Below are 16508 nucleotides of genomic sequence, written 5' to 3'. Positions count from 1 at the left end.
AAAGTCGCTGAGAAAGGATGAAAGGGACATCAGGGGGACGATAAATAACTGCTATTCGAAGAGGCAAAGGAGTGACTAGGCAGACGGAGTGTACTTCAAAGGAAGAAAAGTAGAGAGACTGAGGTGGCAGAAGAGATTGAAATTTGGAAGAGGGTGAGAGTAGTAGTCCAACTCCACCACCGCGGCCAGCAGGGCGAGGAGTATGGGAGAAGAGATAACCACCATGGCAGAGGGCTGTGACAGAAGCAGAATTTTCAGGGCAGAGCCAAGTTTCTGTTAAGGCGAGCAGATGGAGGCTACAAGAGATAAAGCTCATGGATATAGGAAAGTTTGTTGCAGATGGAGCGGGCATTCCATACGGTGCATGAGAAGGGAAGAGAAGGGGGGAGGAGAGGAATAGAGATGAGATTGGAGGTGTCATAGTACGACCTGCACAAATAGGCTGAGGGTTGGTGAGGGGGAGCAGGATTGGGATTGACGTCACCAGCAGAGAGAAGGAGTAAGAGAGTGCAGAGGAGAGTAGGAGAGGAGTGGCGACGAAGGCGAGATGAACTCAGATAGAATGGGGAAGGCACAATGGAAGGAATGAAATGTTGAAGGCAGAAAGCAAGAGGGAGGAAGAGGACAAGAGAGATGGTGAGGTAATAAAATCAACGAAAGGGCAATGTATAACTGTAGTGTACAGTGGCTTCTGGTGGAGGAGTAGATTGGAAAGGAACAGTACTAGGAGGAGAATGTAGTGACTCAAGCAGTCCCAAGCGCTAGGTAACAGTCACAGACAAAGGTGAGGCAGAAGACTGGAGCTGAGGCTGCAGGCTGGAACAAAGGAGCAGAGGTTGCAGGACTGGAGCTGAAGGTGCAGGCTGGAACAGAGGAGCAGAGGTTGCAGGACTGGAGCTGAATACTGAAAGTGATCTGAGAAGAGAGCGAGGCTTCTAACACTCATGTTGTAATTCACCTGGGGACAAATGACCTAGCCAACAATAGCAAGTTTACAGCACAGAGAGCGTTCCAGAAGTCTGGGGAGGGACTGAAATCTTTGGTTCGGACTGTGGCTTTTTCTAAAGTAATTCCTACGTTGGGGAGGGGGGAGGAAAGACTACGCAAAACAGAGGAATTCAATAAGTGGCTTGAGTCTTGGTGTAAAGAAGGTGGTTTCAGATACATAGGAGAATGGGGTAATACGTGGAAAAATAACAGGCTGTACTGTAATGATGGGCTACATCTTTCTGTGATGGGAAAAAGGATCCTTGGGGAGAAATTCAGACAGTATGTTTCTAGACATTTAAATTAGAGGGTGGGGGTAACAAAAGGAAACAGGGGATTTCGGAAAGTCACCCCCAGAATAAACATGACGGCAGAGGGAAAGGTCATGCAAATATTAAAAACCACCCAAATTAATTAAACACATGGAAAGCTATGTGCACAAATGCTCATAATCTAAGTAAAAAGGTTCAAGACTTGCAAGCCCTGATATTTGAAGAAAACTTGGATATTGTTGCTATTACGGAGACGTGGTTCAACGATTCTCATGAATGGGATGTGACCGTACCGGGCTATAATCTTTTTAGGAAGGATAGAGAGGGCCGAAGAGGTGGAGGAGTGGCTCTGTATGTGAGAGAAAATATTAGAGCGGCTGAAATGCGGGGAACCTGGGGAAAAGAAGCTTTATGGATCGTCCTGGAAAGAGAAGACGGAACCTGTATCCACAAGGGAGTTATCTACAGACCTCCTGCACAAAAGGAGAAGTTAGACAAGGATCTGATAGAAGATATTCAAAAGATTGGTATAAAAGGGGAGGTGCTACTGTAGGGAGATTTCAATTTGTCTGACTTGGATTGGAACGTCCCATCTGCGGAATCAGAAAGAAGTAGGGAGATTGTGGATGCCTGTCAAAGTGTCTTGCTCAGACAAATGGTGACGGAACCCATGAGGCAAGGGTCGATGATGGATCTAGTGCTAACTAATGGAGGTAGTGTTTCCGATATCCGGGTGGGTGCCCACCTATGTAATAGTGATCATCACACCATATGGTTTGATATAAGGGCGAAGGCAGAGTGCGGACGCACAAAACTCAAAGTACTGGATTTCAGATGTACTGATTTTGATAAAATGGGGGAATACCTGAAGAAGGAGCTGTTGGCGTGGTAAGGCATAGGAGAAGTGGAAAAAACAGTGGTCCAAGCTAAAGGCTGCTATAAATATGGCGACTGATTTTTTGTGAGGAAAGTAAACAAAAACAAGAAAAGCAGGATGCCTATATGGTTCTCCAAACAAGTAGCTGAAAAAATAAGAGCAAAAGAGGCTTTGTTCAAGAAATACAAAACAACGCAACGAGAGGATCATGGAAAAGATTATCGGATTAAACTCAAAGAAGTGAAGAGGGAAATATAGCTAGCAAAAGCATGAGCAGAAGAAAAAAATGGCTGAAGATGTAAAGAGATGACAAGACCTTTTTCAGATATATTGGAGAAAGGAGAAGAGACAGGAATGGAATTGCGAGACTGAAAGATAATGAGAATGGCTATGTGGAGAGTGATGAAGATAAAGCGAACATGCTAAACAATTATTTCTCTTCAGCGATCACGGAGGAACATTCTGGAGAAGGACCATGGTTGGCTGCCGAGGGAATGTCTGGGAATGGAGTGGATACTGCGCAGTTTACGGACGAAAGAGTTTATAAACAGCTGGAGAATCTGAAGGTGAAGAAAGCTATGGGGCTGGATGGGATACATCCCAGGATATTGAAGGCGCTCAGAGAGGTCCTGGTGGGACCTCATAAAAATTTATTTAATAGATCTTTAGAGATGGAAGAGGTTCCGCAAGATTGGAGATGAGCGGATGTGGCACTCTTCACAAAAGTGGAGAGAGGGAAGAAGTGGGAAACTACAGACCGGTGGTAGGAAAAATAATGGAGTCGCTGCTGAAAGAAAGGATAGTTAACTTTCTAGAAACCGACGGGTTACAGGACCCGAGGCAATATGGCTTTACCAAAGGAAAATCCTGACGAACAAATCTTACTGACTTTTTTGACTGGGTGACCAAAGAACTGGATGAGGGACATGTGCTAGATGTAATCTACTTGGACTTCAGCAAAGCTTTTGATACGGTCCCCCACAGAAGACTTGTGAATAAGCTGAAAGGGTTGAACTTAGGACCGAAAGTGGTGAACTGGATAAGGAACCGGTTGACCGACAGGTGGCAGAGGGTGATAGTAAATGGAATCCGCTCAGAGGAAAGGAAGGTGAGCAGTGGAGTTCCTCAGGGGTCGGTGCTGGAGCCTATTCTGTTTAATATATTTGTGGGAGATATTGCTGAAGGGTTGGAAGAAAAGGTGTGCCTTTTTGCGGATGACACAAAAATAGCTAATAGAGTGGATACCCTGGAGGGAGTAGAAAAGATGAGAAGGGATCTCCAAACGTTAGAAGAATGGTTGAGGGTTTGGCAGTTAAAATGTAATATACTAGAATAACACTGGGGTACCACTACGTCCTGGTTTCAGAATATAAACCTATACAGTACATAGAAACCGTTGTCTGCTTCTCACTTATCTACTTTTTTTTATTATTTTTCTAGTATGCTGTGTTTAAGTATTATTAAAGTGCTCAGTGAAGTGCATATTACTCAGACGAGTCAACTGGAAAAGTAATATGTCTCTTTAAACATCATCGCACTTACGCCCTCCCTCACCTCCTATAGCTTGAGTGTACTGGATATACATTGCTATTAATTAATAGACACTTAGCTGCGGCTAGGAGCAGTTCGATGTAATCACACTGTAGGCAGTTGTTCTCCAGTAGTCGCCCGAGTAGTTGGTGAATAAGTGAAAGTGAAGTTAAAACTTTATGCTCATGCTGCCATCCATGAGCGTCTTACATCTGTTTTTTCTTCCAATCACAACAATATTATTCATTCATGTTCTCAACACACATGGTGTTTCGCTATAATGCGCATCATCAGGAGAACCAAGATCCATCAGGATTCCACTGTCGTTATACTGTTTCACTCTGGGGATGGTACGCCTTCCACTCCCGCAGTCCAACCGTTCCACCCATACTGACACATGTGCAATATATGTCTGCTAGTGACGTCAGCTCAGCTGTTATACATGCACTTCACTGAGCACTTTAACAATACTTAAACAGTGTGTTTGTGTCACAGCATACTAGAAAAATAATTTTAAAAAAGTAGATAAGTGAGAAGCAGACAACGGTTTTCTATGTACTGTATAGTTAAAATGTAACGCCAAGAAGTGTAGAGTGATGCACTTGGGGTGCGGAAACCCAAAAGAGAGATACTGGATAGGAGGGGAGAGATTAGTAAGCTCGACTTAGGAGAGAGACCTTGGGGTGTTGGTGTCGGAGAATCTGGAGGTGAAGAAACAATGCAACAAGGCGACGGCTGTGGCCAGACGGATGCTAGGCTGCGTAGAGAGGGGCATAACCAGCAGAAGAAAGGAGGTGTTGATGCCCCTCTACGTTAGTGAGGCCCCACTTGGAGTATTGTGTTCAGGTTTGGAGGCCTTATCTTGCTAAAGATGGAAAAAGACTGGAAGTGGTGTAAAGAAAAGCTACGAAAATGGTATGGGATTTGTGTTGCAAGCCGTACGAGTAGAGACTTGCTGACCTGAACACGTATACCTTGGAGGAAAGGAGAAACAGGGGTGACATGATACAGACGTTCAAATATTTGAAAGGTATTAATCCGCAAATGAACCTTTTACGGAGACGGGAAGGCGGTAGAACGAGAGGACATGAATTGAGGTTGAAGGGGGGCAGACTCAGGACTAATGTCAAGAAGTATTTTTTCACAGAGAGGGTGGTGGATATGTGGAATGCCCTCCCGCGGGAGGTGGTGGAGATGAAAATGGTAATGGAATTCAAACATGCGTGGGATAAACACAAAGGAATCCTGTTTAGAAGGAATGGTTCCGTGGAATCTTAGCGGAGATTGGGTGGCGACACCAGTAATTGGAAACAAAACGGGAGCTGGGCAGACTTCTACGGTCTACGCCCTGATCGTGACTGAATAGATAGGGATCGGCTGGAGTGTAAATTTTAAGGGACTTCGATGTTAGCTTCAGAACTTAGTACAAGAATAGACTTCTACAGTCTGTGCCCTGAGAAAGGCAAGGACAAATCAAACTCGGGTATACATATAAAGTATCACATACCATGTAAAATGAGTTTATCTTGTTGGGCAGACTGGATGGCCCATAGAGGCCTTTATTAGCCGTCATTTACTATGTTATTATGATTTTCTTTAAAGCGTTCCAAATCACCCAGAGCTCCAGGAGGTTAATGTGAAGCAAAGCTTCCTGGGCAGACCAAATCCCCTTGGTATGAAGCCCATTTACATGGGTATCTCCACCCAGGTGGGACACTTCTGTGGTTACGACCTTTTTAGGCAGAAGAATTTGGACTGATAGTCCCAAAGTCAAATTGGAGTGAATGGTCTAGCATAGAAGCGAGTCAGCCAAATTGGGAGTGATGTGGATGACATCCTCTATGTTCCCCTTGACCTGATGTACACCATCATGGGCGTCACATGAACTATTGAGACCATGTGACCCAACAGCCTCAACCAGAAGGTTGCTAGGCTGTATAGAGAGAGGTGTGACCAGCAGAAGAAAAGAGGTGTTGATGCCCCTATATAAGTCGTTGGTGAGGCCCCACCTGGAGTATTGTGTTCAGTTCTGGAGGCCGTACCTTGCGAAGGATGTAAAAAAAATGGAAGCAGTGCAAAGAAAAGCTACGAGAATGGTATGGGATTTGCGTTACAAGACGTATGAGGAGAGACTTGCTGACCTGAACATGTACACCCTGGAGGAAAGGAGAAACAGGGGTGATATGATACAGACGTTCAAATATTTGAAAGGTATTAATCCGCAAACGAACCTTTTCCAGAGATGGGAAGGCGGTAGAACTAGAGGGCATGAAATGAGATTGAAGGGGGGCAGACTCAAGAAAAATGTCAGGAAGTATTTTTTCATGGAGAGAGTAGTGGATGCTTGGAATGCCCTCCTGCAGGAAGTGGTGGAAAAGAAAATGGTAACATTCAAACATGCGTGGGATAAACATAAAGGAATCCTGTTCCGAAGGAATGGATCCTCAGGACCTTAGCTGAGATTGGGTGGCAGAGCCGGTGGTGGGAGGCGGGGCTGGTGGTTGGGAGGCGGGGATAGTGGTGGGCAGACTTATACGGTCTGTGCCAAGCCGGTGGTGGGAGGCGGGGCTGGTGATTTGGAGGCGGGGATAGTGCTGGGCAGACTTATACGGTCTGTGCCAGAGCCAGTGTTGGGAGGCGGGGATAGTGCTGGGCAGACTTATACAGTCTGTGCCAGAGCCGGTGGTGGGAGGCGGGGCTGGTGGTTGGAAGGCGGGGATAGTGCTGGGCAGACTTATATGGTCTGTGCCCTGAAGAGGACAGGTACAAATCAAGGTAGGGTATACACAAAAAGTAGCACATATGAGTTTATCTTGTTGGGCAAACTGGATGGACCGTGCTGGTCTTTTTCTGCCATCATCTACTATGTTACTATGTTATTTATCAAACAGAAAAGTTTTCAATTTCTTACGGGAGTTCAGATATATAGGTTCTAAGAATGTGCAAGAAGGTAGTGCATTCCACAAAAGAATAATAGAAGAAGCGTATATAGCATTAAGCTTACATAAGTACATAAGTAATGCCACACTGGGAAAAGACCAAGGGTCCATCGAGCCCAGTATCCTGTCCACGACAGCGGCCAATCCAGGCCAAGGACACCTGGCGAGCTTCCCAAACGTACAAACATTCTATACATGTTATTCCTGGAATTGTGCATTTTTCCCAAGTCCATTTAGTAGTGGTTTATGGACTTGTTCTTTAAGAAATCGTCTAACCCCTTTTAAAACTCTGCTAAGCTAACCGCCTTCACCACGTTCTCCGGCAACGAATTCCAGAGTTTAATTATGCGTTGGGTGAAGAAATATTTTCTCCAATTTGTTTTAAATTTACTACACTGTAGTTTCATCGCATGCCCCCTGGTCCTAGTATTTTTGGAAAGCGTGAACACACGCTTCACATCCACCTGTTCACTCAATATTTTATATACCTCTATCATGTCGCCCCTCAGCCGTCTCTTCTCCAAACTGAAAAGCCCTAGCCTCCTTAGTCTTTCTTCATAGGGAAGTCGTCCCATCCCCGCTATCATTTTAGTCGCCCTTCGCTGCATCTTTTCTAATTCTACTATATCTTTCTTGAGAAGCGGTGACCAGAATTGAACACAGTACTCAAGGTGCGGTCGCACCATTGAGCGATACAACGACATTATAACATCCTCACATCTGTTTTCCATACCTTTCCTAATAATACCCAACATTCTATTCGCTTTCCTAGCCGTAGCAGCATACTGAGCAGAAGGTTTCAGTGTATTATTGATGACAACACCCAGATCCCTTTCTTGGTCCGTAACTCCTAACGTGGAACCTTGCATGACGTAGCTATAATTTGGGTTCTTTTTTCCCACATGCATCACCTTGCACTTACTCACATTAAACGTCATCTGCCATTTAGCCGCCCAGTCTCCCAGTCTCGAAAGGTCCTTCTGTAATTTTTCACAATCCTGTACCGAGTTAACGACTTTGAATAACTTTGTGTCATCAGCAAATTTAATTCCCTCGCTAGTTACTCCCATCTCTAAATCGTTTATAAATATGTTAAAAAGCAGCGGTCCTAGCGCTGTAGGAGTATTTCCCTGTGTGTCTCACCTTGCGGGCCTTGGCCTGTATAATCCTATGACAGCAAAATGGAGGCTGTAAACTCTGACCCACACATCTCTGTGTCAGCAAGAAACAGCTTTGCAGCTTGTGGAAAATTACAGCAGAAGCTCAACACCAAGGACATGCTGTGGGCAAAGCAGGCCCCCTTATCTCCCTGAGAGGCTAGCTCCAGCAAGGCGGGTGAGAAACAGAAAATGCATACCAAAATGTAACAACTTGAAGGTCAAGAACAACGAACTGTTCTTGCCACGCAGTGAACCGAGGAAGATCCAGATTGGTACCGGCTGGTCACCTGGGCAGGAGGTATTGGGAAGAGCAGGAACAAGAGAGGAGTTAGTAAGAAGCCTTGGAAGAAGGTGGAGGTGAAAATAAGACCAGTGAGACCTAATAAGGTCCACCAACTGATGAACTGTGTATCTGGAGGAAAGTATCATGGTTCAACTGTATCAGCACGGTGTGACCTGTGCCCTCCTTAACTGCTGCAGAGTTCCCTTCCAGCTGTGACTGAGACTCGCTGTGAATCCAGCTTGAGTCTGAGGAGTATCCTGTGCAAATCCCGAGACTGCCACAAAGGTCAGCTTGGTGAGAGACATAGAGGCTCATTTTCAAAGCACTTAGCCTCCCAAAGTTCCATAGAAACCTATGGAACTTAGCCTCCCAAAGTGCTTTGAAAATATGCCTCATGGTGATCTGTTCCCTATCAGTCGGGGGCTAGTTAGTGGTATTTACCTGAGCAGAAGGGTGGGGCCGTCATACTTGTGATCAGGAGAAGCTGCTAATAACTGTACTACCTCGTAACATAGTGTGACTAATCAGTCATGTAATTTTATCTGGTAACCAGTAAGAATTAGTGTTTAGTAGTGTGACGTATGAGTGTAATTTTTATCAGCCAGTAATTTTTTATTCAGCCAAAGCTTTGCAGAGTTCTATTTTGTATACCTTAGCGATACTTTCTTACCTGATACCATAATAAATCTAATATATATATATATATATCAGCCTGTGTTCTCAGCTACAATTCTTTCTAACGGAAGTATTTGGCTAGGTTCCAAGGTTCCCACCCCTAGACCTAATTCAGGATTATTTGCTTGCAGATAGTTCTGTTTGGGGAACCTGGACACAGGTAATTTCTTATCTGTGATTTATCCTACAGCACAGACCCCTGAGGAACCCATCTAACTACCCTTCTCCATTGTGAATACTGCCCATTTAACCCCACTCTCTGTTTCCTATCCTTCAATCAATTTTTAATCCACAATAGGACATTTCTTCCTATCCCATGACCCTTCAATTTCCTCTGTAGCCTTTCATGAGGTACCTTGTCAAACGCCTTTTGAAAATCCAGATAAACAATATCAACCGGCTCCCCTTTGTCCACATGTTTGTTTACTCCTTCAAAGAATTGAAGTAAATTGGTCAGGCAAGATTTCCCCACACAAAAGCCGTGCTGACATGGTCTCAGTAATCCATGTCCTTGGATGTGCTCTGTAATTTTGTTTTTGATAATAGTCTCTACCATTTTCCCCGGCACTGACGTCAGACTCACCGGTCTGTAATTTCCCGGATCTCCCCTGGAACCTTTTTTACATAAGAATCGCACTCCTCCAATATTAGAGAAGAACGTAGATGAGAAACGTGCCCAAATAAAGACATGTTCAATAACACATAGGATAGGAGTGGCCTAGTGGTTAGGGTGGTGGACTCTGGTCCTGGGGAACTGAGTTCGATTCCCACTTCAGGCACGGGCAGCTACTTGTGACTCTGGGCAAGTCACTTAACCCTCCATTGCCCCAGGTACAAATAAGTACCTGTATATGTAAGTCGCATTGAGCCTGCCATGAGTGGGAAAGCGTGGGGTACAAATGTAACAAAAATAAAAATAAATAAAATAAAGACCGTATATTGCCTGAAACAGTAAGCAAAATGCTTTAAATAAGATTCACTGGAATACAGGAAGCCCGTACCATGTTTTCAAATGGGAAGACACACTCAAATATTTTCAACTTATACATCAGTCAAACTGAGGTGTTCTGAATAAGCTGTACCATGTAGCTTATTCAACAGCTTAGAGGAAAGCCACAAGTACAACACATTGCATCTATGTGTAATATTACCAGCATCTGGATCAACATAGTAAAGGATACTTGATCAGAAAATGCTCTGATCAGTCTTTTTTTTTTTTTTTTTTGTTACATTTGTACCCCGCGCTTTCCCACTCATGGCAGGCTCAATGCGGCTTACATGGTGATGTCTTGATTTAAAAAACATCTTTTTGCCACAAACTGTTTATATGGGTTCAAGTATCACCCCTAAAACTCGTGACTTATCCACAATGGACAGTGAACTGACTGAAGGAAGAACAATAGTACTAGGAACAGTCCCAGCCATTTGAAACCATAAAACTTTTGTTTTGTTGGTATTCAGTTTCAATCTACTATCCAGAGCACAGATTTCAATTTTCTCCATACGTGACGCTAACTCATCAATAGTGTCAAATAAAACATCATATACCGGAATTAACAAAAATATCATTAGCATATGAAAGCACCTTATCCATTTTTTTATCTAATCTGATGACATAAATAAATTGAAAAGCAGAGGGGAAAGTGGGGTTCACTGTGGAACCCTGCATCCCGGAAACCAGTAGAAGGAAAAGGCATTATTTTTCTTAACACAATAACTTTGGTTGGCTAGAAATTCAAGGAACCAGTTAAAAACTAGATCAATTTTACCCATCAAACTCAATTTATCCAGCAGGAGACTATGATCAACAGCATTAATAGCTGCTAAAATATCAAACTGCAGCAGGATGGTTTGTCTGCCCACAATTAATTGTTTCCTAACATAGGATGTTAAAATTAGCAGCAGTGTTTCAGTGCTATGGGCCGCATGGAAACCAAATTGTGAAACATGCAAGTAAGAAAACCTATCCAGATAATCCTCTCCTCCAAGAAGTAGTCTGGCTCCTCGTCAGAGTCTCACGACCAGTCCGTTTTAGATTCAAAAACAACCTCCTGGGAGAAGCGAGTCCTCACCTACCAGTCTACTGGAGGAATGTCCAGGCCGATCAGGATGCTGAGGTGTGGATGCACCACCTGACCCCACCGAAGATTCCTCTCCCAACATCAAGTGAAATACCGTATGGGCCAGACCAGGGTCTGATGCCCGCCGAGGCTACGGCATCAACATCTGCTCCATAGGCGAGACATGAGTCTCTGAAGAGAGCTGGAGCTGTGATGTGGCTGGTGCAAGCGCCCTCAATGCCAAAGCACCTGGCTGCTGCAGCATAGCTGCCTGCTCCTCCCAGAGCATGGCCCGGCACCAGTCATTGGACAGTCATTGGTAAAAGCGGAGACAGTCCCAGTGTGGAGACACTCTGTGAATCTGACTGCGCTGAATTGGAAGCTTGAGCCTGGCTGGAAGGTAGGTGCAGTATCGGCATCTCCTGAAGAGAAGGGGAGAGCTCCTCTCAACACCAATGCCCCAGTGCTCCCAGTACCATGCTTCAAGGGGGACCAATGCTTGCTCTTCTTAGGCTTGCTTCAGAGTTGAGCATAGAAGCCCCACAGTACTGATGAGGATGACGCTGAATTCTCATATTGCTTCGGTGTCAGGTCCGATGCAGACAGGTCCCAGTGCACTAATACAGCACCCGACGTTGAAGCAGGGGGAGACTTCCACGATGCTGTTGCACTCCCAGTCTCTGAATGAGCCACCTCTGCCATCGGGACCAATGCTTCTGATGCCGAAGGGAACGTACCAAGGTAAAAGATAAAATGAGCGCGCTGAGGAGAGGTGGGAAAATGTGGGGTACAAATGCAATTTAAAAAAAAAAAAAACCATGACCTCTCTTCTCCACAGAAAAATGAAGACTGCTGGTCCTGTGCACACATGTTGGGCAGAAAGACCTCAAAGAGACAGAGCGTTGGGCACCGTTCACACCGGGCTCCATTGGATAACATCACTACTTGTGAGATGATATGGCCCGCTCATCCTTGGAGAAAAGAGAAACCATGCATTTTCACATTTCTTACATAACGTTTAGGTTTTTGTAGTAAGACAAAAACCGTGGTATTCCCAAGGTATAAAAATAAACTTACATGCAACATTGTTTCTTAGTGTTTCGGCCCCCAAACTTGGTCTTGTCCAGGCAGTTTACACACTTTCCACAGTCCTCAAACTGCCGGCAGCCTTTGCAAGTTCCACAGCGTGGCATACGCAGCTTCTTTCCTGGCACAGAGCGAGATTTTGCTGTGCGGGTTGATGCAGAAGTGGTTGACACTGTACCTGACTCTACCTTCCCACGTTTCTGGCGGCTGCCACCAATCTCAGACTCCGAGGCTGAAGAGCTTTCTGCAGGAGACAAACAGCAGGGTTAATGGAACATCCTACCTCTTAATTCCCCTTTCTTGCTCTAACGCACCATCAGGCAGATGATCAAAAGCCCCACGCTGTTCCAAACAGCGCTCTAAAATAGCGCTGGAACAGCAAGGGGCACTATTAGACCTATGATCAGAGATAGTGCATGCAAATTTAAGCAGCGCAATTATCTCTGATCATGGGGTAGAAGTGCGGGAGAATCCTCTCGCACTTGTTTGAGAGATCTGGGCTGGAGACCAATGAAAAGAGAAGGACGCCCATCTTTAAATCGGAAGATGGACATCCTCAACTGCCTTGTTGCAGGGACGGCCAAATTTCAAGGGGGTGTCGGAGGTATAGTGACTGGGCAGTTGAGGACATCCAAATTTTGGACATTTCTGCAATGGGCAGTTAAGGATGTCCAAAATTGGACGTTTCTATGAGAAAGACGTCTTTCTCATAGAAACATCCAATTTTGGACGTCCTTAACTGCCCATTGCAGAACCGTCCACAATTTGGATGTCCTCAACTGTCCCATCACAGAAACGTCCAAATTTTGGACGTCCTCAACTGCCCTCGCTGGCAGGTTTGCAAATACATGCTGGACAGGGCTCACCATTTCTCCCCAATGATCTGCAAACCCTAACGCCAGCTCAGAGCTGGCGTATGGTTTATCGCGGCCAGCAACCCAATCTTTGGCGCGCTGGTCACTGATCATTGGGGATGAATGCGTTAAGCGCTGATTAGCATGCATTTGCAAGCTACTTGCGCTAACAGCCCTGTTTAGCATGCATCTGCATGCTACTTGCGCTAACAGCCCTCGAGCGTGTTGTTTCACACGCTCGAAGGCTCTGATCATGGGGCGGTAGCAAACGCCGGCGCTAGTATGGCGCTAATAGCCTCTAGTGCCGGCATTTGCTTTTGATCATCTGCCTCCATGTGAATACCTCTACCCATTAGTCCCTGTTCATTTGTTTAAGCAATGCAAAGAACAAGAACTGGCTTCCAAGGACAATAAAATAGATTTAAAGAGTGGCAATTCTGCTGTGAATGTGCACACAATAAATCTATTTAAAAAAAAGAAATGACTCTAGTAAACATAAGGCAGTATCAAGTCCAATAAACCATAACTGAACAATCACATTATAATGCCTAACCTTTAATGTTGTCACAGATGACTATATTTTTAACGTTATAAAACTGTAACCAAACTGGGAACAATTTTCTGCTTTCAAGATTTATTAGTTCAGATAAGAAGCAGAGAATGATTGTGTTAAATACTACTGTGAATGACACCTTCTACCTTGTTTAATTTATTGAAAGAAAATTTCCAAGTTTCATGGAACTCAAAAATTATTTTATTAACCAAATTACAGCAAAAGACATTCAACATTTGGAAAATATCTTTTGAAAAAATACTGAAACTTAAATGCGAGATATATACTAGCAAATAATTTGTGGAGTGGAGGAGTGGCCTAGTGGCTAGAGCACCGGTCTTGCCATCCAGAGGTAGTCGGTTCTCTTTATTACCTGCAGAAATAAAGAAATTCCATGGAGTACTGCATTTCAATCTATCTGCCTTGCCTTTCCCAGGAAAATGTCAGACAGAAGAGGGGATCATAGCAAATGTATTACTTACAGTTAAAGTGTAATGTTTTCATATTCCATACAGAATTACGGTCTCTTTTTCTTTAAGAATACACTTTTCCTTAAAGATTATTTTTATTTTGAAACCCCATTTTGATTATATGACTCTTTGTAAAGGTCAGTCAAGGATACAGCTTCTGTATTTTTCTGTTATTTCTACATGCTTTATTGTTCCCATATGTTTGCATTCTTGTGTCCCTGAGCAATCAGCTGTATTTTGCAAGTGAGATTCATCAACATAGGATTTAACATAGTCTTGCTGAAACTTTTGTTTTTGCTACTAATGCAAGGTAACATTTGTATTTTGTTTTACTTAATTTGTTTAGTTTAGATTCTACAGACACAGCCTCACTGGAAAAGGGAATTTAAATGCATGTTTAGATTAAGAAGTGAAGATATTTTGTGTATCTTGCAAGCACATGTTTTTATACTGCCCCAGAAAATTGGTTTAAACTGCTTTCTCTTTCACCATATTATTTCAGAAACAACAGGGATGCTTTAAAATGACATATATAGTTTTTAATGGTAATTGTAAACAGCTTTAGGACCCTGGAGGATCCATGATGTTCTTATTCCCTCCCCCTCACCTCTTTCCACTAATATGAGCTAGTAATGGCGTCTGTCCTATCTTTTGGCAGTTTTTACACAGGCAGTGTCTGTTAGGATTGAAAAAACGCTCAGTGGTGGCTGGCAATTTACTCAGACTGTCTGAACATCCCTGCTCATATACTGTGAAGACACACTGACTCCTGAGGCAGGCGCTTGTGCGCCGAAACACGGCCCGTGACGGGTCTTTTTCACAATAAAGGACTGCCATTGTCACTTTCTTGAAGGCCCAATGTTGCTTTTTCTTGTCTAAATTGTAAACAGCTGCCATGTTAAACTATTTTCCTCTTTTCTGTATTTTTATTTTTCCCTAATTTTTTTTTTTTTTTATTAATGACATGTGTTTGTCTAATGATTTTACAGTACAGGTTTGTTTCTAGCAGACCTGATTACCTAGAAAACTGCAATGGTAAAGATTTAAAATTATGTTTTGAACTGAATGGAGAAACCTTGTGTAGATTGCATAAAGTTTAAAACCTGAAAACAGCACTGAGCTAATGGAAGTACATTGCTCTGTTTAATTGTCTTATTGTTTTCATTTGAAGCACCCTTATTTACTAGACGTATCATGTCATCCTGTTTACAAATATTAGCCTGACTAGCTGGTATAAAAGAAGAATTTCACCCATAAAACGTGGCAAAATCCAATCTATATGGGACTGTTTAGTATCAAAACAGTGACCCCTACAGTTGCATTGTTGGAAGGACACTTTTAGTTGGATTCATTTGTGTGCTTTAAGATGTGCTCCATTTCCTGGCACAACTGTTAAACTCTAGCATTTAAACTGTTGGTTTGATTTGACGGAATATTACACTTTTTGTATAATCTTTAATTAATTCAGTTACATTTTCAGTTATGATGATTCCTTTCTTTGATTCTCTTCTTCTGACTTTACATCCTTTCTGCGTACTAAGTATAAACTCATATGTTAACACAATTAGTTTTAATATTATTAAAACAATTGACTGTTTCATGTTTGATAATGCTTCTGTTTACATAATCAGATTTTTATTATATTTTACATATACCTTGAACTGTGCACAGAATGAAATCTTAAGTTAATGACATGTTACTAATGAATTGGACAACTATTATATGGACTGTTTAACATGCTGGAAACCATGAGGCCTTCTAAGTGGAAGTCTCCTAGATGCAAAATGATGTAACATAGTAAATGACGGCAGAAAAAGACCTGCACGGTCCATCCAGTCTGCCCAACAAGATAAACTCATATGTGCTACTTTTTGTGTACACCTTACCTTGATTTGTACTTGTCCTTTTCAGGGCACAGACCGTATAAGTCTGCCCAGCACTATCCCCGCCTCCGGCTCTGCCACCCAATCTCGGCTAAGCTCCTTAGGATCCATTCCTTCTGAATAGGATTCCTTTATGTTTATCCATGTCTTCCATGTGAACCCTTGCCTGCCTGTGTGAATCTTTCAACAGCATACAGACTGCTGTTTCACAATACTAGAACCTACACTGACTGACTTATCAGATCAACGAAATTTTAAGTGACTTTGAATTACCTGATTTCTAACTGCTTACATTTTAAAACTACACATTATGGACTTTCCCAAAGATTCTATTTCTTGTACTGAATTATCCCTTTATATCACACGCTGTTTTATGCACTGCTAATGTTAATTGCTTATATAATGTTCACCATGCTATGGAAAACCTTTATATTACTTGGTTTCATCACACTGATAATAATTATTGCTGTATTTGTACATCTCAGCTGCTGTATAACACCCTGTATTAGAAGCTTAGTGCAACAATTAATTAAAACTGCCTTAAGAGAACCTATAGTACATGAATATGTTCTATATGAAAGACTACGCATTAGCGCAGAAATTGAAAATGTTGAAGATAATGTTTAATTTCGTTGTGATACTCTTGGTTTTGCATTATTATCTTACTCTGGGATCATTTAGATGGGAGGCATTGTAAGTAAAATAACGACTGGGGAAGGTTAAAGAGGGGTAACATATCTCATTATAATCACATTCTTTTGTCACCTATAGACCAATCCCTGTAAAAAGGGTTTGACATTGTGACTCACACTGTTAATGAATTGATTCATACATTAATAGCAAGAATTATACAGCACACCTATAACCTTCCTACCTAAA

The 16508-nt window shown here is 42.9% G+C and overlaps 1 protein-coding gene across 1 annotated transcript in view; it reads right to left on the bottom strand.

The window, feature by feature from the left end:
* Positions 1–16508, bottom strand: part of KMT2B (lysine methyltransferase 2B) — an 880409-nt gene that overhangs the window by 609591 nt on the left and 254310 nt on the right. The window contains 1 exon segment of the mRNA XM_030212457.1: positions 11861–12113. Within this exon segment, the coding sequence (XP_030068317.1) occupies positions 11861–12113 (253 nt within the window).

The sequence above is a fragment of the Microcaecilia unicolor genome, chromosome 8 (genome assembly GCF_901765095.1).
Source record: "Microcaecilia unicolor chromosome 8, aMicUni1.1, whole genome shotgun sequence".
Taxonomy (NCBI): Eukaryota; Metazoa; Chordata; class Amphibia; order Gymnophiona; family Siphonopidae; genus Microcaecilia; species Microcaecilia unicolor.
The sequence above is the reverse complement of the archived record's forward strand: the minus strand, read 5'-3'. Positions and strand labels throughout refer to the sequence as shown.